The 21,693-nt window shown below is 42.9% G+C and overlaps 1 protein-coding gene across 1 annotated transcript in view; it reads right to left on the minus strand.

Annotated features, from left to right (window-relative positions):
- Nucleotides 1-21,693, minus strand: part of LOC306789554 (phospholipid phosphatase-related protein type 4-like) — a gene marked incomplete at both ends in the record, with an annotated part of 94,715 nt that overhangs the window by 63,525 nt on the left and 9,497 nt on the right. Inside the window, one exon of the mRNA XM_079285561.1 lies at nt 4,257-4,442. Within this exon, the coding sequence (XP_079141687.1) occupies nt 4,257-4,442 (186 nt within the window). The remainder of the gene's footprint in view (nt 1-4,256; nt 4,443-21,693) is intronic.

The raw sequence follows: 21,693 nt of genomic DNA on the forward strand, positions 1-21,693 counted from the left end.
GTACATGGCCCAGTCCAAAGCCCTTCCCCGCAGTAAGCAGACCACGTAAGACACCTTGGACCTGTCTGAGGCGAAAGTCAGGGGCTGTCGGTCAAACACCCGTTGGCATAGCAACAGGAAGCCTTGACACTTCCCCAGTGTTCCATCATAGGGACTCGGAGCCGGCACGGGGGATTCCCAGACCGGCGGAGCGAGGACAGGCGGGAATAGTGCGGGTGCTGGAACTGGTGGAGACTTGACTGTCCGGGCTAGTTCCTGCCCGCACCAGCCAACCCGAGAAACCTCAGCAGCGAAACGTCTCATCTCCTCCAGGGAACGTCTCGTCTCCTCCAGCAGCCTGGTAGTGCTGTACAGCGTAGCTGCTCCTGTGGTTGCTGGGTCCCCCTCAGAGACCTCAGCTTCCATGGATTGCAGGGCTTGACGCATCTCCATGAGCCTCTGCTGGTGTGCCTCCAGCTGCGTGCTATATCCGGCCAGCGTAGCTGCTCCTGTGGTTGCTGGGTCCATTATGGTCAGGTCGTTCTGTCACGGGAGTTCACAGATAGGACCCAAAAGCAAGACCACAGGAGACAGAAGTGAATGTTCAACAGGTTTTATTTATAGACAGGTGGGTGCAGGTGTGGAGCCCGTGGTCCGACACCCGAGTGGCAGATCGACGGTGTGAGTCCCGTGGCTCGACACCGGAGGCCTGGCAGCTTGACGGCGATTGTAGTCCGTTTAACCCCAGGCGGGTAGAGCGACAGATCGACGGTGTGAGTCCCGTGGCTCGACACTGGAGGGCTGGTGAGTTGACGGCGTGAAGTCCCGTGGCTCGATACTGGAGTCGACAGAGTGTAATCCGTAGACCACAACGAGAGCAGAGCGGCGGAGCGCATCCACAAACACAAGGAGGGCAGAGCGGCGGAGTGTAATCCACAGACACAAGGAGGGCAGAGCGGCGGAGTGTAATCCACAGACACAAGGAGGGCAGAGGATGCCACGGGGTTTCAGCCGGTTAAAGACGGTACGACCTGACACTCCCAGACTGCAGGGCCAGAGCTTATATAGTGGCAGGATACTCATTAAGGGGCCCTGAGTCTGGTGTGTCAGGCTGCAGGAGGTGATCAGCTTGAGTGTCCTCAGCCGTGCACGATTAAGGGTGCGGCCCTGGGAGGTGTCTGAAGGCAGAGGACACACAGAGCACATGGTACACCACAACAGACAGGGGAATGACAGGACACATGAGGAGAGGAGATCAGGGGACACACACACCGGGTCAGACAGGGATCCTGGATCCTGACACTCATTGACACATGTGGTTTTGAGAGGCTGTGATGTTACTGTCTGTGCTGCTGGGTCATCTCATCACACACATACCAGAAAATGGCAAAAAGACTTATGGCACCGTCATAATGATGGGAAAGGTGGCAATGATTGTTGTGCTAGCACTGTAGCTTGATCATAGCCTGTATATAAGAAGTAGACGTAGTCGTCAGGATGTTACCCGTTGCCGAGTCCATGGCCATCTTGGTTTTTGCAACCAGTAAACTGAAGTGACCTATTTGGACTGCGTTGTAGACACGCCGTGGTAGACACGCCGTATATGGCTCTGGTAACAACCTGTGAATCACAAGGTAACCCCACGCTGAATCATACCTTCCTTTATGGTCTATTTGACTCTAAATGGACCATAATTTACGAAATGAATACCATGCTGTATTGAAGAAGACTAAAAAGTATGACCATAAACTCATGTATACGATGTAAGTCGGGTCATTTTCTCATACACTTCTGTACAATCTGACTTCTATACAACCAGAGGAGTCACCCCCTGATGGCCAGCAGAGAGAATACAAGTTTAAGACATTGGACACTGCATTGGCTTCACTTTTCAGCAATTGGAAATTGCCTCCTTAGGCTGATCCAGTATTGTACTGTGTGGATACAGACCAATAATTGTCTGATACACTAATGCCAGTTGTGTACAGATATACCATATTGCTGAAAGAAAACAATAGTATTGGGTGGCCTGTACTAGCAGTTAGCAATCGTTTAACACATTTTAAGTTCAAGGCGTAGTTGTATACTAGATTCTGCAATCTCTTTGAAGTCGTCAAACTATTTAAAGGGAATTTTAAGTTTTTCATGTTTGCATTTTTCTGTTACCTCCCACAACAGCTCCTCCCTACATGTATAATCCAGTGGTGGGTCGTCAGGGCCAGCAAAGCCTTCTCTGCTGCCCTAAACAGAATCACAAAGTTATAGCTATTTTATAATTTCATAATTTTTCATAAATACACTACATGTATTCTAATTATTTTTCCCATTAGCTTGTTTTAAATAGAGCTTTTATCCAATCAGATTCCGCCCCTATGTCTCTAGGTAAGGAGAGAGGCCTGAGACCTGCTAGGGAGCCTTTGCAGTTTAAGTGAATGGGGATGATATTGTTGATTGTCATTGTCTTCAACCAATCAGATCTTTAGGTTGACATGTTGGGCGTATTCTTCCTACTTGGCCTAAAAGTATGTCAGCATTAACGTGCAGCTCAGCATTAACGTGCGCCGTGACTGGTCAGCGGGCTTGTTAGGATCTCGGTCTGACCTAGTGTGTGCTCCTCTGTTTTTCCCCCTGTCAGTGTTGTTGTTTGAAGGCCATGTGCATATGTTTTGTTTTTGTGTCAGCCTATAGTTTCCAACCACGCCCCTCTCCCCAGGCTCAGCTGTGGGGAATTCCAGTGATCATCACCGACGGATTTAAATACCCCGGCTGTCCTCCGGCGCATTGTCAGTCCGTCCGGTTACCAGTCTGGTCACGTAAGTCTGAACACCGATTCAGTGAAGATCGTTACCAGTTTGTTTTCTATTCCTTCAGTTTTGAGTGCGGTCGAGTTTCCCTCCCGACTCCGGAGGCTACCTGTCCCAGCCTCGGTTGAGCTTCCCTCCCGACTCCGGTGGAGATTATAGGAGTGACTTTAGTTTTGTTTTAGTTAGTCTTTGTTTTTTGTTGGTTCATTCTGTGACTCCTCCTGCACCGTTAAATAAAGTCTTGGCTGGAGTAAACCTGCTGTGTGCGTGCGTTTGGGTCCACTAACTACACTACCACATAACAGGGCTAGCGGCACTGTTGTGAAGCTGAAAGCTAGCTAGCAGAACTTAGTAGTAGTAGTAAGAGTCCAAGTTGAAAGATATAAGAAGTTATGACATTGACATGACATTTTTATCGTTTTGCTTGGTGTGGCTTTGTTTTTTTAACACTCAATGGCTGAAGGAGGAGAAACAGATTTGGGAGTTACTGGCAACGCCTTTCTGGAGAAGGACATTTCCAGAAAAGCTGTAAGAAAGGCTTGGGCAACCCCACAGCTAGCAGCCCTGACCCAGCCAGGAAAAGGATTTGTACGAACGGTATTCCTGGCTGACAGCGTCGGACAAGCGTTGCACATGTTATGGCTAAGAATGAGTTTTATTTGCGAGTGAGCGTCTTGGTGTTTGGAGCTATGCTAGATTTGCTAATCTGAGGTGGCTAACCAAGGCAGCAACAAGACACCATAGCACGACGGGACACTTACAAGCTACGGTGTTTTTGAAAACCTTTGCTGAGACCCAAATGGATCAATAACTCAACGAACACGTTCGCAGGAGGACCTCTGGCTGGAACTGAACTGCACCGATGTTCTGTACGACCGTGTCATTAAACTCTTTGTAATCAAAGAAAGGAGGATGGACTTTGTCTTTAAGTGAACAGCAGCTTTGGTAAGTGAAGTGCTTTTGTGTTTTTACATCTGCAGTAGCTTTAATACTGTGTCAATTTGTCTATCGTGTCGTTTTTATGATATGATTAATATTGTTCCCTCTGATGTGAGTAATATTTGACTGGCTCGTGCTCTTCAGTGTTATGGATGAATATGTGTGTTAGCGCTGCAGAGTTGCTGGATTGATTTGTTGCTTTGTTGTCATATAAATATATGTGACTGGTTCTTGTGAGTTTGTTCTTGTCATTGCGTTAATTACATTAATTTTGACTATGCATTGTCCGTTAATGATGAAGCATCCCGTCATGCGCGGGAAGTTTTTCTTCCATGGTGGGCGTGTCAGGCAGCACGTTGTCTGTTACGCTGGGTGGGTTGCCAGGTTGAGTGCAGTAGCTCCACAGATTATATTTCCCACAATTTAAGCTTCTGCATTTTCCAAATGCACTAGTATTATTCAAACGTATTGTTCGGTTCGTAAGCCTTCGGTTCGTAGATATTAATGAGGTCCAGTGTGGGGGTGATTACTTACTGTTGAGGTGGGCGCGGCGAAGGCCAAGCTGAACAGCAGAGGCAGTGTGCAGACTTCCTGTCTGGGCAGGATGTAGGGCAGAGACAGACTACGGTCATTGCAACTGTACCCAGAATGCACCGGCTGGAATATATCCGTCAGCTCCAGGAAATAAAGACTGACAACAGAGGAGGCCAGGATAGGGAGCTGCAGTAAAGAAACAACAACACAATATAAGTGAGAAAATAGATTTAAAAATATAGTCTAGTTGTATTTATATATTTTGTGAAATAACCTTTTTTCTTTCCACTGTCACCCAATGTTTGCTAATGGGGGAATGAAGTGTCTGGAGGTAACTTATGTTATGATTTAACTCTGTGTAAATACATTTAATTGAATTGCTTATTGGCAGCAACAGAAAGTTCTGATCCATCAGGGAGTCGGGTCAGAAACTCGTGGCCATTAGAACCCTTCAATATTTAACCATGGTGTTTTATGATTTAAACACCATACACCGTATATCATATCAGAGGCTGAGCATCAGTGACTAGATACCTCAGTTAACCCCAGTGTTTAGGGGTGCAATAGCTCATAACACTCACGGTTCGGATCGTATCACGGTTTTGAGTGACAAGTGGGATCAGCACAAAAGAAGGAGCGAATATAACTTTTGGAGAACCCCGATCATGGTTTTATTGCCGTCAATACAAATTGCCATCCCTTGATGATCAATATTGGCAAAAACTGATTGTTTTTGTTGTTTTTTTGATTATAGCAGCTGGTCTACAAGACTCCACCGTCTCAAAACCACTCTGAAGTCAGTAAACCATCAAAGGTTCTAAGTGTTATCCTTTTACTTTGTTGTACTCATCTATAGTGATTATTTGCACACAGTTCAAATGATTAGAAAATAAAAGATTGATAAAACAAATCTTGAAAATAGCAGTTTTAATTTAAGCTACTTTGAGCTTATGAAGTGAAACATGTCATAATTCCCTCCGTAATATATATTTTATAATGCTATAAAGGCATCGTTTTCAAACCGCTGTATTTATTCAAGTGTCTATGTAATAATTCTGTGCTTCGTGTGCGTGCCGAACCGTGAGGGGGGATTCGCACGGATCATGGATCAACGGCCCGCTACACCACTACCAGTTATGGCTACAATACGCACAAAAATACAGACACAAACATGCAGGAATAGATGGAGGTAAATAGTTTGTTGCTCTCAAAGATTTTTATCAAAGCTTTGTACTAAAGGGTGTGAGTGACAGCCGGTCAAGAGGAATTGCACTCCTCTCGTTGCTCTTATTAACCATTACCTGTCAGGTAAGCCACACAAAGACACAAACCTGCAGACAGAAGATTAACAAAACCAAATAGAATGGAACTGTCACAGCTCTGACACTACTATCCTGTTTTTCTATCGTTCACTCACCTAATCAGCTTATTCAGTGCACCTGCTAGTCACACCCACCCACCTCATCAGCTCATCACTCTCACCTGCTCACTCTGCTGCACCTACTATTTAGACCCCAGTCTCACACACACACACACACACTCACTCACTGCCAGATCGTTCGCCGCATTCATGACAGACCTTACAGCGGTTACCCTCCGACTGATTTCCCGTTACCGACCCTGCCTGTTTTGGACTTATCCGCCTCGCCTCTCCCCCGGGAATTCACTGTCTTCTGTCCCCGACCGAGATCCTGCCGCTGTTTCCTCGGATTCTGTCTGCCTTCTCCCTTAACGGCTTGTCGTTCCACCATGTGGGATTATCCATTGGTGCTATTCAAAGACTGTTACCTGTTGTGTGTCCAGAGGAAAATAAAGCTTTGATTCCATCCAGTGTGTCTGTCTTACTGCTCCTGGGTCCTTACCACACCGGAACAGGAACAGCTCTTTATACAAGGCCAATCATTCACACTGCAAACGAGCAGAAATCATTTTACTCACTGCACTTTAATCTGTGTTTCAGAACATATTCAAGATAATGCCAAGCCTGATGAAAAGCATTAGCATCAAATAAATGCGAGAAAGACTGCTCAATCCTTTCCAAGAAATGTTCATCAAGGGACATCATTTGCAAAGGATGTGAGTTTAAAGTTTTGAAAATATGCTCAAAAGTTGCTTTGTAATAAATAGTGCTTTTTCCTTTGTTGGGGTTGAAAAAATACTTTGCATCTGTTCATCATTGTCTATCATTGTCTAACCAACGGGGCAACCAATCAATGGACTACCAGTGGAGTCAGTTGGTTAATAGGGAGAAGAGCGTCACAACCAGGCCTACCAAGAAACAGGAGGAGAGAGCAGATAATGAATCTTCGGATGGTGGTCCTCCCTAGAACTGTCTCGGTGCAAAGCCGAAGAGAGAATGTGTGGGAGGACGACTAACAGGCAGAGCCCAGCGCCCTGGGATTTGTGATGAGACTGGCTGGCCTGCACTAGCACACAGGCAGAACTCCTCCTCAACCCCTGCACCCAGACGGACAAAGCCAAGGACAGCTGAGGAAAGTAAAACCTGCAAAACACCTCCACAACAACCAAGCCTACAACTTCAAAACAGATTTGCTCCATTGTCGCAGGATCCTAAATCATCATGATGACCTGGATAAGCAGCTATCTCCTCAAAGCGGGGTAAGAACTGAGAGTCAATGTGAGAGTAAAAGGCTGCAGGCAAAGCTAATAACTGGGCCTGAGACTCTGATTGTTGGTGACTATGCTGTAAAAGATGTCAGAAAACTATGCAGCAAGAACACCAAAATACTCTGCTTTCCGAAAGATATGGTCTCTGACATGAGAGACAAAATCCTGGACATCGTGGCTGACTATCCCACAGCGAAAAACATCATCGTGCATACAGGAAGCTGTGATATTGTGAAACAGTCTGAAGTTCTGAAGCGAGACTTTATTGATCTGTTAAACACAGTCAGCTCTGTCAAGGCTGAGGTGTTAATCAGTGGCCCTCTTCCACCAGTCAGAGGAGGAGATGAAGGATTCAGCAGGCTGTTTTCACTGAACGACTGGCTGTCAACTGCATGTACTGACCATTCAGTACATTTTATCAATAATTTCTACCTTTTCTGGGAGCGTAGACATCTTTTTACAGCGCATGGAGTTTGTTTGAATAAGTCAGGGGTAAAACTGTTTACCTCGAACCTATTTTTCTCCCTGCGTCACCCGTCTGTCCCTACTGCCAAGGACAAGACACAAGAGGAGTCTAAACAAGAGATAACCACACAGCATCGCCATGAAGACCTTACGGGAAGGATGCCCTCGCCTAACGACAGCCAAAAGGAGGAGTCTCCAACCTCATCATCAGGGACCGCCTCCGATCTCCCACTTTCCCCACCCTTCCTAGACGAGGAGTCTTTACCTCCCTCCCCAGCACCTACTTCCACCCCCCAAATTCCATCCAGGTCCCTTTCCTCTCTCACACACTCCCCATCCTCCCCCCAACTGGAGTTCACTGACCGCATGAAAGAGCTGGTCATTGCTGGAACCAAACACTCCTCGACGGTTCCACAACCATCCTCTGTCTCCCCTACATGACAATGGAAATAATTGATATCTTCTGGGTCCAGGCTACAAGGCTAATGACACCAATGACTCTCTCCAGGAAAAGTCGGGGCCCTGTATGCAGCTAGCCGTTTCAATTCCTGTCAAGTTTATAGAAAAAGAAAGGTGAGGCTGCGAAGAAACAATAGTAAACATGCAAACTTAGCATACATTCCTCGTCATCCTGTCCAAATAAATTGGGCAAAGAGAGTTTTAACCACATTAAACTTAGCTTTATTAAATGTCAGGTCTCAAAACATTTTTAATCAATGATTTTATTGTTCGGCACAAACTGGACATTTTGTTTTTAACTGAAACTTAGTTAAATCAAGACAACAGTGCAGCTGTTCTTATTGAATCAACACCTCACAACTTCAGTTTCATGAGTGAAACAAGAGCGCATAAGAAAGGAGGTGGAGTTGCTATTTTATTTAATGATTCTCTTCAATGCAAGCAGATGCCCTTTGGTCATTTTAGTTCTTTTGAATATGTGGCTCTAAATTCCACTCAAGCTTTATTCCTAAACATTTACAGACCGCCTAAATACTGTGCAACCTTCTTTGATGAGTTTACTGAACTGCTGTCTGTAATCTGTATTGATTTTGACTGTGTTGTTATTGTTGGTGACTTTAATATCCATGTTGATAATCCCCAGGACAGAGAGTCTATAGAACTATGTGGTGTCCTTGATAACTATGATCTGACTCAGCATGTGACAGGACCCACCCACAACAAGGGGCACACTCTGGACCTAATCATCACCAAAGGTGTAAACATTTCCAAGGTTGCTGTGACTGATGTTGCACTCTCTGATCATTTCTGTGTTTTCTTTGAGAGTGCAATCTCCTTGCACACAAATGTCCAAACCAAGGTTGTGACAAAGCGTTACATCTCTGAAAACACCAGTGAACTATTTATTCAGAAGTTCTCCTCCACACCAGCCCTCTCTTGCCTCTCAGTCAATGAGCTTGTAGATGGCTTCAATTTTAAAGTTAAAAATATTATTGATGCCATTGCACCCACTAAAGTGAAGGTTGTCTCGGGTAAGCAAAGATCTCCTTGGAGAAATGCTATGCTGGTCAAAATAGAGAAACGAGAGTGTCGGAAAGCTGAGCGCAGGTGGTGAAAAACTAATCTCCAGGTTCACTGTGACATCTATAAAGAGAGACTTCGCAATTATAATTTGGAACTTAGAAATGCAAGGCAGTCATTCTTCTGACATCATAACCAAAAACAAGAACAATACACGCGCCTTATTATTAACTGTATTTAAACGTTCAGCTCAAAATTAGGCTTTTGTTGAAATAATGAATGCTCTTACAAATACTGTGACAACTACTACTGCTGCTAATATTTCGAGTATTACTACTACTGCTGCTACTACTTCTACTACAACTTTTGCTGTTGCTACTATTACTGGTGCTATTACTGCTACCATCAATATTATTACTACCACTACTGCTATTACTACAACTGCTACTACTGCTATTCATGCTACTACCAGTACTAATACTACTACAGCTATTAGAATGACTGCTACTAGTACTACTACTACTGCTACTTCAAATACTGCCGTTACTTTTACTACTACTACTACTGTAATATTAAATACTACGACCATTACTACAGCTATTACTACTACTACTGATACTAGGCTGCTACTTCTTCTAAATACTAATGCTTCTACTACTAATGACACTTCTGCTACAACTATGACTTCTACTACTACTATTACAAATATCACTACTGCTACTACTACTACTTATTCTAATGCTACTAATACTTCTACTCCTAATAATACTTCTACTACAACTACAACTTCTACTACTATTACTACAAATATCACTACTTCTGAAATTTGTTTAAGCTACAGAAATTGTTCAAATATCAAAATGTTCAGCTCTTTCGGGAGAGGGGTGCTTTGACTTTTCATATTTGTAATCTTTAAACTTTTTGAATTAAGCTTTTTGCAATTTTCTTTTGAATGGGATCTCTATGGAGAAAATCTTCAAATCCTGTTATACTTCAACTTTCAAAGCCTTCTTCTTCCTCATACTTTCAGCTACAGACACCATAGTTAGACATTTCAACGAGAAGGTTTTACATCAGTGCAGTTTAAATGCTTTCGGGCATCAACATTTTTCAGACAGATAGTCTCCCATTTCTTAATTTTCAGCAATTATTTCACAATTAATTTCAGCTTTCAGCATTCCAACGCATTTTCAGCAGGAAATGCTTTTTCTAGTTATAGTTTAACGGATGAAATCTAATAATCATTTTAAAGCAAGCGTGTATTACATAACAAATGTAAAGTGATTTTAACAAATGTAAACCTGATAATAATAATAATATGTGTATCTGAGTATAGTGCAGTCTTTGTGTAGAAAGTACGGCGAAAGAGGAAGTAAGCAGGGTGTTGGCTTCAAGGGATGGGGAAATAACTATGGTTGAGAAGAAAAGACACAAAGCACAATAATGATGAAGGATGAGATCAATCATCATTTTATAAGCAAATGTGTACTAAGTAAAGTGATTAACAACTGTAACTGTGATTATTATAACTAATCTGTGTTAGAAATGTGGGTGTAGGAAAAGGGGAAGTACAACAGATGTTGAACACCCAGACACGCGCAGAGCTTGATTAAGTAAGCGCCCAGACAGGGAAGTTGGGGTGATTTCCTCATGCTTACACACACAAAAGTTTGGTACTTTTCGAAGCACTTGCACCAAATCAATGATGTCATGTTAATCATGGGCTGAGGGAGGACGTGTTGGGGAAGAGGGGGGAGAGACGGGAGAGGCAGCCCAAAAGTGTTATAAAAGAAGTAACTTGCAAACAGCAAGACGGGATTTCTACACGAGCCGTCCAGACGCTCTGAGAAGAAGATACAGACGATTGCAACTGAAGTATTCGAGGACTTCGTCTCTGTTCACGAAAAGAAGACCGCTGTTCATGGACAAAGATTGAAAGATGGAGATTTTCCTCTCCCCACTGCTCAACTTTAACAACTGAACAACGGAGGAACACGGCAGTCCTAGAAAGACTTTGTACTGAGCCTTGAGGACTGTTGAACGGACTCCGCTGCGGGAGCAGGAGGACCGAGGGTCTGGCCAGACCTTCGCTCCTAACAACTCCAAAAGAACCTTTTCATCGCACCATTGAAATCCAGCTCCCACCGGGCCGTCTCGGCATCTATAAACTAATGAGTATAATCTAAAAGAAGAAAATTAAGACAACGAATCAAGTGTAGTAACATTTTATGTGAGCTGTAGCTTAACCCTTGCTAACTAACTAAATATAACCTGCAATAAATATCTAATCTGCATTTAAAGTAAATTTCTCAAGTGCATTTATTTGCTTAAGTAGTAAAAGTTCCTCGTGGCAGTAAAAAGTTAAATCCATTGTATGTCGAACAACTGAGTTCTGTAAGGTTATCCTAGAAGACCGAATCCACTTAACAATCCCTTACGGTTTTAGAAGTAATCCTAGCCATTAAAACCTAACCTGGCATTTACCAAGAGCACAGATCCAGAAGAGGGAAGCTGCCATAACCGACGCGACTGGTAGGAGCGCCCGGGGCCAGGGTGGCCTCTCGGCCGAGTGCACTCAGACCGGAGGAAGCAGGGTAGACGTCTGGAGTAACGGCAGTTAGCAGAGCCAGGCGAGTTCCCTCGCAAGAACACCAGCTCGACAATCTTTTAATAGAGAGCTGAGTCAGTAAGTAGCCCCGTATCGGGCCAGAAGTACCCCAGGATCTAACACTGTCCAACAAAGAATTTACTTTAAAATCCTACTGTTGGTTTACAAAGCACAGAATGGTTTAGGGCCAAAATACATCTCTGATCTGCTGCTACCTTATGAACCATCCCGACCCCTTAGGTCGTCTGGGACCGGTCTACTTTCTGTTCCCAGAGTCAGAACTAAACATGGAGAAGCAGCGTTCAGTTTTTCTGCTCCACATATCTGGAACAAAGTCCCAGAAAGCTGCAGGTCTGCTGAGACCCTCAGCTCATTTAAATCAAGTTTGAAGACTTTTCTGTTTGCTGCTGCCTTTTAATTGAACCACATTAAATTCATATGTTAATCAATTTCCTGCATTTCTGCATTTTACTACTGTATTTTATTTCTTCCACTGTTCTTAATTGCTGTTAAATCTCCTTTTCTTTTGCCTTATGTTTTGATGCTTTTAATGGTTTTAAAAGGACTGCACAATATATCGCCATTTCCTCCGGGACAGAGTTCGTGCAAGGCATACACTATAAAACGCACATCAGCAGAGATCTTTTCCAGATGTGGTTTGTGTGTGAGTAATTGCAGAATTGCGGCAGTGTATGGTTGATTGCGTGCAGCGTCATGTCTCAGGCAGACATCGATTCAAATTTAGAAAGTGCACAAAATATCACCATTTCCTCTGGGACCGAGTTCGTGCAAGGCGTACACTATAAAACGCAGATCGGCAGAGATCTTTTCCAGACGTGGTTGGTGTGCGAGTAATTACAGAATTGCGGCAGTGTATGGTTGATTGCGTGCAGCGTAATGTCTCAGGGAGACATCGATTATTGTTTCAATGTATGTTTTAAATCTCCTTTACTTTTGCCTTTATGCTTTTAATGGTTTCATGTGAAGCACTTTGAATTACCTTGTTGTTGAAATGTGCTATACAAATAAACTTGCCTTGCCTTACTGGTGAGGAAAGACAGAGACTTTTCTTCATCTTCCGTTTTGTGCTTCACTGAGACCTGGCTCTGTGGAACGATACCGGACTCTGCGCTCCAGCTGGCTGGCTTCCAGCTGTTCAGAGCGGATCGCGATACGGAGCTCTCCGGCAAATCGAAAGGTGAAGGAATCTGTTTTTACACCAACAGTGGCTGGTGCGTCATACATTAGCGTCATACATTAACGTCATACATTAGCTTCTGTGAGGACAGCTGTGTTCCATCAAGCACCAGGGTGAGTTACAATGACAAACCCTGGTTTACAGCAGAACTCAGAAAGCAGCTGCAGAAAGATCAGGCTTTTAGGAGTGGGGACAAGGACTTGTATAAAGAGTCAAAGTACAAGTTTAGCAAGGCGGTGAGAGATGCTAAACGACTGTACTTTGAGAAACTGCAACACCAGCTCTCAGCCAATGACTCTGCTTCTGTCTGGAGAGGTCTCAGACAGATCACCAACTACAAGCCTAAAACCCCCCACTCCATGAACGACCTCTGCCTGGCAGACGAGCTGAACGAGTTCTACTGTCGCTTTGACAGACAATGGGACAGTCCTGACTCCATCCCCCACAGCCCCATCTACCAGCCCCAGACCACCAGGTCCCCCTCCCCCAGCCCAGCAGAGGCCCGTGCCTCTGTACCACCCATCAGTGTCCTGTCCCACCTAAAAACCCTCACTGACCCACTCCTGGACCCCCTGCAGTTTGCTTACAGAGCCAACAGATCTGTAGATGACGCAGTCAACTTGGCCCTTAATTTCATCCTCCAGCATCTGGACTCCCCAGGAACCTACGCCAGGATCCTGTTTGTGGACTTCAGCTCTGCCTTCAACACCATCATCCCGTCTCTGCTGCATAGCAAGCTCTCCCAGCTGCATGTGCCCGACTCCACCTGCAAGTGGATAACAGACTGCCTGTCTGACAGGAAGCAGCACGTGAAGCTGGGAAAACACGTCTCAGCCTCTTGGACCATCAGCACCGGTTCCCCCCAAGGCTGCGTTCTTTCCCCTCTGCTCTTCTCCCTGTACACCAACAGCTGCACCTCCAGTCAGGGATGAGTCCGCTTACAGGTGGGAGACTGACCATCTGGTGACCTGGTGCGGTCTGAACAACCTGGAGCTCAACGCTCTAAAGCAGGGGTCTCAAACTCCACGTCATTTTATGTGGCCCGCGAATCCGCCAGCAAAAAAAAAAAATTTTTTTAAGTTAGACTAATAATAATAAAAATATCCCCATGGTCGAAATTATGAGATAGAAAGTCATAACTATAATAGTCATAATTCTGAGATAGAAAGTCAAATTTATGAGATAGAAAGTCAAATTTATGAGATAGAAAGTCAAATTTATGAGATAGAAAGTCAAATGTATGAGATAGAAAGTCAAATTTATGAGATTGAAAGTCAAAAAGATGAGATTGACAGTCAAAATTATGAAATAGAAAGTCAAAATTATGAGATACTTAAACAGTTAGAAGCAGCTCTTTGACTGGTTACTGTACATTTACCATGGAAATGTATTGTGAGTACATTGAAGACTACTTTAAACTGTGAATGCAGAGAGTTATTTAACAATATGTTACGAGTAGTTACATTTACAACCGGCCCTTTGTGGGAGACCATGATGCTGATGTGGCCCGGAGTGAAAATGAGTTTGAGAGCCCTGCTCTAAAGACAGTGGAGATGGTTGTGGATTTCCGGAAGAACGTAGCCCCACCTGCCCCTATCACCCTGTGTGACTCCCCCGTCGACGCGGTGAAGTCCTTCCGCTTCCTGGGCTCCATCATATCCCAGGACCTCAAGTGGGAGCTTAACATCAGCTCCATCACCAGGAAGGCTCAGCAGAGGATGTACTTCCTGAGGCAGCTGAAGAAACTCAACCTGCCAAAGACAATGATGGTGCATTTCTACACTGCCATCATTGAGTCCATCCTCTGCTCCTCCATCACCGTCTGGTACGCTGCAGCCACAGCAAAGGACAAGGGCAGGCTACAGCGCATCATTCGCTCTGCTGAGAGGGTGATTGGCTGCAATCTGCCGTCCCTCCAGGACTTGTTCACTTTAAGAACCCTGAAGCGAGCAAGAAGGATTGTAGCTGACCCCTCTCACCCTGGACAAAAACTGTTTGTGCCCCTTCCATCTGGTAGGAGGCTGAGGTCCATCAGGACCAAGACCTCACGACACATGAACAGTTTCTTCCCGTCGGCAGTCGGGCTCATTAACAGAGACCGGGACCCCCAGGCCCTGTCCTCACTACTCCGTGTCTAGTTGGATGCAGAGTTGTCAAATAGAAACGATCTCCGTCCACACGGGAGTTTCAGCATTATTCTCAAGTTGATCTAGATCCACGCGGCAGCCTTCGAAGGCGGACAGCACGTGACCATTAACGTACACTGGGCATGCGCATGACGGTGTAAACGGGAAGTGGATTGCTTGCTTCGTTAAAAAAAATTCGACAAAGTATTAAAGTAGTCTTTAATAATGAAAGGTTGTATTTGATACTGAAGATCTTCCTCTAAAATCTTCCTCTATAAACTGAAACAGACACAGTTCGTGGAAAGTTTTATTTTTCAGACGTAGTTACAGCGCTGCGGGTCTCTCTCTCTCTCTCACATCAACTTTACTTAATCAGCACTTACACGTAAACGTTTACTAGATTATGGTCCATAAATGTGGTCAACACACGTCGATCACTCGCTTCCTGTGTTGTTTAACTAAATGCAGACTTTTTACTGCACAACAGCTGTAGTACGCAACAGGTAATACAGCGTGCACGCTACCTTTGTAAGTACATCCACAGGCGCCCTCATCGTGGTTGTTGCTCCCTCCACATGCAGACATAACATTTCGCTACGGGTGATCAATGCCGATCTGGACATTCGAAAGTTTTCTCGCCATTCTTCGGGAATCATAACTTCATTGATGAAATTATTCCACCAGGCGCTTGTTCTTCCTGGTCTCACCCAAAACCGGCGCTCCATGTACGGCTGATAGCGTCTCTGGACTTGGGAAATGTCACTCATCGCTCGAAGAATAGCTCGCCTCCTCTGCCTGTAGGCAGTAGCAGCATTGTAAAATGACGAATTTAACTCCACAATAGCTGCTAGTAGAGACAACAAAGCAAGCAAGGCTTGCCATTCGTTATCCATGTTGAAATGAATCGCTGCTGGTCGCCCGGCTGTTTGTTTTCTTCCGGGTACGGGTCACGTGATAGTGAGTGTGACGTATCAGGGACGGAGACGTCATGGTTGCCAAGAACCAATCCAGTAGTGAACACGGGTGTGGGCGTAATTTTTTTCTAAGCACATCAGTGTCCGACGTCTACACTCAACAAAACCCCGGAGTTTACAAATACCTCCAACCTCGGCGGAGTTTTCAGGCTCCCCCGTTTAGGGTGCTCCAAAACTCTGGCGTAGTGTGGCTGCTCAGTGTAAACGTAGCAAAGATGGAGTAAAACTGGAGTAGTGTGAACTGACTCTGTCTTCCCCAGGACAAATTCCTAACGGTCACTCCCCTGCACATCCCTTCTTTTACACTCGACACTTTCACCTCACTTGTTTATAGTCCTGTTATCTGTTAATTTGTGCACTTTATTTTTTATTTTATATTTCACCTCATTTTATATTCCACTTCATTTTATATTTTACTTTATTTTATATTTTCTGTAAATTTAATATGTTTCTACTTTGCACTGTTGATTGTTGTTGATTGTTGTTAAATGTTATGCACCTCCCGTCATGTCAAATTCCTCGTATGTTCAACATACCATGGCAATAAACGATTCTGATTCTGAAATACTCTCAAGTTCTGATATAACTGATGCTATTGCAGCATTTCCGGAGCTGCCATTGTCGTTTAGAACACCAATGTCGTCACACACACCTAAATCCCGCCCATAGCTGCCAGAATTACTCCTCGAAGGATACTGATTGGTCTGAAATCACTGTGGTTCGGACACAAACGCATTACTTGAAGCCTGACAAGATGGATTTAGGGGGCTCAGTGATAGAACGGGTCGTCCTTCAATCAGTTGTTCGGTTCTCTGCTCTAGTCTATGTCTATGTACTTGGGCAAGACACTTAACCCCTGCCATCAGTGTATGATGGGTGTGACATGTAGTATTAAAGTGTAAAGTGTAGGACATAAGAGTGATCGTAGGACTAGAAGAGCACTATTGAGTGAAACGTCTTGTTTGATGTTTTGATATTGCGAGAATCCAGTTACCGGTACTATTTTCTGACACTTTATTAACTAAACTAGTAAAAATTTAAACAAACATTGTTACATTCATTTATAAAGAAAACTATTGTTTGGTTATGCTTCAAGAGAGAATGCCAATTTGCTAAGTAAGGTTAAGTACCAGTTAAATAACTTATTTTCTTCCCTGGTTGCCTGTCTTGTATCATGGACAAAGCTGAGAGTGTTGCGTTATATATTTTTGAAGGATAGCTTTTGTGGGGAGAAATAAACTGAAAACAGGTCAGACAAGATATGACATGAATACCTCTTGTTAACTTGCTGAAAAATCAGCTGTTCCCCGTGTGGATTTCATGTTAGCCCACATTTTCTAACACTATGGCCAAGAGAAATGCGTTGAAAGTGTTTTCATGGAGTGGAAAATGAGTCTCAAACTATCTGAATAATAAATATCTAAAATGTAAGTCCACTTTGCATTTATGGCTGGGGAACACTCAGTTGCAAATGTTGACATGTTGAAAAAATGGAGGTTCATTAAAGTTATCACAGATTATTATGTGGAACAAGCACGTCCATACCAAATGTCATGGAAATCCATTCAATAGTTGCCAGGTATTTCATTCAAAATGATAAAGGAGAGACCATCAAAGTAATTCATCCTCCTTGGAACATAAATGTACAACATTTTATTGCAATTGATCCAATAGTTGAGATATTTCAATCTGGACCAAAGTGATGGACCCAACAGACATGGCCATCCATAGAGCCATGAGCTTGATTAAAGGATAACAATCACAAGGAAGCTCAAATGCTCCTGAATGTCTGCCACCATATTTAACCAATCACATATGACATCATGATCACTTTATTCAGTAGTTCAGTGCATTACAATTATTCACTTTTCTCAAAATCTCAATCTGTAACCTAGTGTTAGAATAATATGCTGGTATATTGGTACAGATATCTTCTTTTTGTAAAGTGTAATTCCCACTCTAAAACATTATATTGATGATTCCCTGCATGCATAAATCACTTCTGTATTTATTCCGGGTGAGAAATTAAACAAATTATTTAGTGTAGGAGGGTTTACAAAAACAATTTCATGGGTGTCAGTCAATAGTACCTGCTAACGGCCCTAAGGAGCTGCTCACCCACCTACGAGGTTTTCAATACTCTGGCTGTGAAAAGTCTGGGGGAGAACTATATACTTATCATTTCTTCATGGAAATATAACACCCTTAAAATCTGCATCTAAATAGCATTTTGCATAGTTAGCATGTGACACTAACTTTTTAGAAAGAGCAGGGAAAGGTAAAAAACGCTTTCTGAAAAAAACACATTAAAAACTGAAGCTCGTGGGGAGCTACCCTGGAAGTGGGGCAGCAGATGTGTGCACCAACAACAAGCAAACAGAAAAGCATTCAATAATACAGCAGACTTCCCTGCTGTTATCAGGTTGCTCTATGTTGTCAATACTTTCATCAAAACATCAATATCTCCAACACTGAATCCTCAAGGTGACCTTAGAATACTGAATCATCATTGTCCCTGACCAAATCAAGCCTCAGAGCTGACACTGTCAGTATGTTACATACTGTTACCATGGGAGCCCAATATAATGGACAACTATCACTTATATATCTGTAACGTGTCAATAAGAAATTAACAGATGTATCAGATAGCTTTGATGTCATTTGTTAAGCAAATTGTAATGCAAACTTTTGAAATGTTGCCAAAAAATGAACAAAATTAGGTAATTTCAGAGTAATTTCCGTCAACTAGTTTGTAGCAAATACCCTCAGAAGTTGGCGCTAGAGGTTTGCATGGATGTAATCCCCCAGTAAGAAGAGTAGAAGAGGTAGCGAACCGGAAACCAAACACCACCGGTCATCAGAATCAGAACCGTTTATCGCCATGGTATGTTGAACATAGAAGGAATTTGACATGACTGGAGGTGCAAAACATTTAACAACAACATCAACAGTGCAAAGTAGAAACATATTCAATTTACAGAAAATATAAAACAAAGTAAAATATAAAATGAAGAGGAATATAAACAACACAAAACAATGCACACCAACACGTCGAGGCAGCCTTCTTCGGCGCCATCATAGCTTAACCATATATAGGTTAATCTAGCTTAACCATATCTAACCCATATACAGAATATTGAAGCCTCCTGTGATTTGCTTTTTAGGAATGATAAAAATGAAAATAAATATTTTTAGGCTAGTTTACTGGATTTGGAGCTAGTCATGGTTAAATGTTGTGTAGTAGTAATACCAGTGGCGGGACGTGTGTTTTATACCTGGGCCTTCAGTGCTGTCCTACTACAGTTGAACCACCTCCTAATAACCTAATTATGACGCCACAGCTACAGGTTATTATTTGTTTCGTGTAAAAAACGCATATTCACATAACACTGCAACGTTTGACAAGTGAAATAAAATGTTACATGAAGCTCAACACCTACAAATACACTAACTTCAGAGTGCCGATACATGCGCGCATGACGGGATGCTTTGTCATTAACGGACAATGCATATCGTCAAAATCAACGTAATTAACACAATGACAAGAACAAACTCACAAGAACCAGTCACATATATTTATATGTTAAAAAAGCATGTAGAACAACATAAAACCCAAATAACACGACTCAACAGGCCTCTGCACATTCCAGCAAAACTGCGGCACTAAAACACGTATTCATCCACACACTCAAGAGCACCATTCAAATATTATTCACATCAGAGGGAACAACATTAACCATGTCATAAACACGACACGATAGAAAAATGAACACAGTAGTAACGCTACTGCAGATGTAAAAGCACAAAAGCAGTTCACCTCCCAGAGCTGCTGTTCACTGAAAGACAAAGTCCATCCTCCTTTCTTTGATTACAAAGAGTTTAATCTCACGTTTCAGTACATCCGTGCGGTTCAGTTCCGGAAAGAAGTCCTTCTTGATTCGTGGACACCAGTGATGACAGTCGAGCCTCCCCAGTTGTATTTCTTGAATACGTTTTAATGCATTTCAGGGCTTAAAATGTCCGCTTGATGGAGGCAGAGAAATTTGAGCATAGAACTGTGTGTTCAGTAGATATAATAAAAGTGTTTAATGATTCATATTTAAGAATTCATAATTAGTCATAATCATAAGTGTTTTGGAAATGCATAATTAAGATAAGCATAAAGTGTTTTAGGATGAGTAGCTAGATGGAGAATTTGAGACATGAAGCTTTTGCCAAAGTTGCATAGTCTGATCTATTATATGGTATGTTTATCATAGAGGGATTAAAACAGGGACAGAAAGCCAGACAGACAGAATACACTCCTGGAAGTTAGCCAATAGGAATTGGGATAAACGGAAGGGGAGGAGTTTCGGACGGATATGAGGGCGGGGATAGGAAGTGTTTTTCTCTGCCTCTTTTAGCGTGTGGTTCCGAGAGACGGCTGTGTCCTGGGACCAGAGGTAGTTTTTTCCAAAGTGGGTTAGTATTGTAATATTTCTTAGGAGTATGTACTTAATTGTTGGAATGCTGTTAAGCATTCCAACAATTATTTTTTAAGCTACAGAAAACCGTTCAACTATCAAAATGTTCAGCTCCTTCAGCTCATCTCTGCTATGACTTTTTCTATTTCTAACCTTTCAACATTTTGAATTATAAAGCTTTTAGCAACTTTTTTTGAATGGGATCTCTATGGAGAATATTTACAAATCCTCTTAAACTTCTTCAACTTTCAAATCCTTCAACTTCCTCATACTTTCAGCTACAGACACCATTTCAACTTTCAAATGTTGAGAAAATCCTCAACTATTGCCAACATGATTCAGCTTTTTGATATCTTTTAAACTTTTTGAACTACAGCAATTTAACTTTTATGATTTTTCAGCCCTTTTCTGACTTTATAATGGGTGTGTATTGCGCAGCTTAGAGTGTGTGATGTCACCGCTAGAGTGAAGAGCAGCTTGAGATTCTTGTGAAAAAAACATTTGTGTTTTGCCACTGTGTCCACAATCTTCACACTTCATGCATAATTTCTGGATGTAGAAGTAGCTAATATTGTCCCTGTCGTAGAAAAATTACTGTGGAATCCCACAGATTTCCACATTTGACACGGAAGCCGTTAATTGAGAGGAAAACCAACTTTCTGCTCCATAGAGACCAATGTTAAATTTTGCTTCAAAAACATCTTCCACAGAACACGGTACCCCATTTCTAGATCGCCAGTTAAGCCACATTTTTTACACTACAGACACAATTTTTACAGAATCTGTTCTTCAACTCATTCTTCCCCTCAATTATTAATGTCGGAGCAATAGGAGCTACGGTTATGGGAGTTTTGATGATTTGTTTGAGAGGTTTTCCCTGTTTTATCTCCATGAAATGGCTTCAGGCACACAGGTGTTTGCGATTGAGCCAATTAGTGATGTTGATAAACACACAGACTCACAGACACATGTGCACATCCACTCCTCTCCCTCTATCTCTCTGTGTCTCTCATACAGTCATTCAGGTCTTAGGGATCTTTAGAAGTCTTTCCCCCCTCCTCCACCCCCACACACACACATGCCATTTTAAAATAAAAGCCCCACAGAATGAATCCTAACTGAAATGCTTGTGATGAGCCTGTCATTTAATAACCGGTTTTTGTTTATCGGTTTTTGATTCTGTCTCCTCTCCCCTTCTCCCCCACACCCCATTTCAAAATAAAAGCCCCAGAGAGTGAATTCTAACTGAACTGCTTGTGATGAAGCCTGTCATTTAATAACCTCTGTTTATGTGTCAAACATGATGATTATGTCTCCTCTCCCCCTCCCTCCCCCACCCAGTCCCACCCTTTCAAAATAAAAGCCTCATGGATTAACTGTATTTAAACGTTTCGCTCAAAATTAGGCTTTTTTGTTGAAATAATGAATGCTCTTACTAATACTGCGACAACTACTACTACTGCTAATATTTCTAGTATTACCACTACTACTACAAC

This window comes from Melanostigma gelatinosum, assembly GCF_949748355.1.
Source record: "Melanostigma gelatinosum genome assembly, chromosome: 15".
Classification (NCBI taxonomy): Eukaryota; Metazoa; Chordata; class Actinopteri; order Perciformes; family Zoarcidae; genus Melanostigma; species Melanostigma gelatinosum.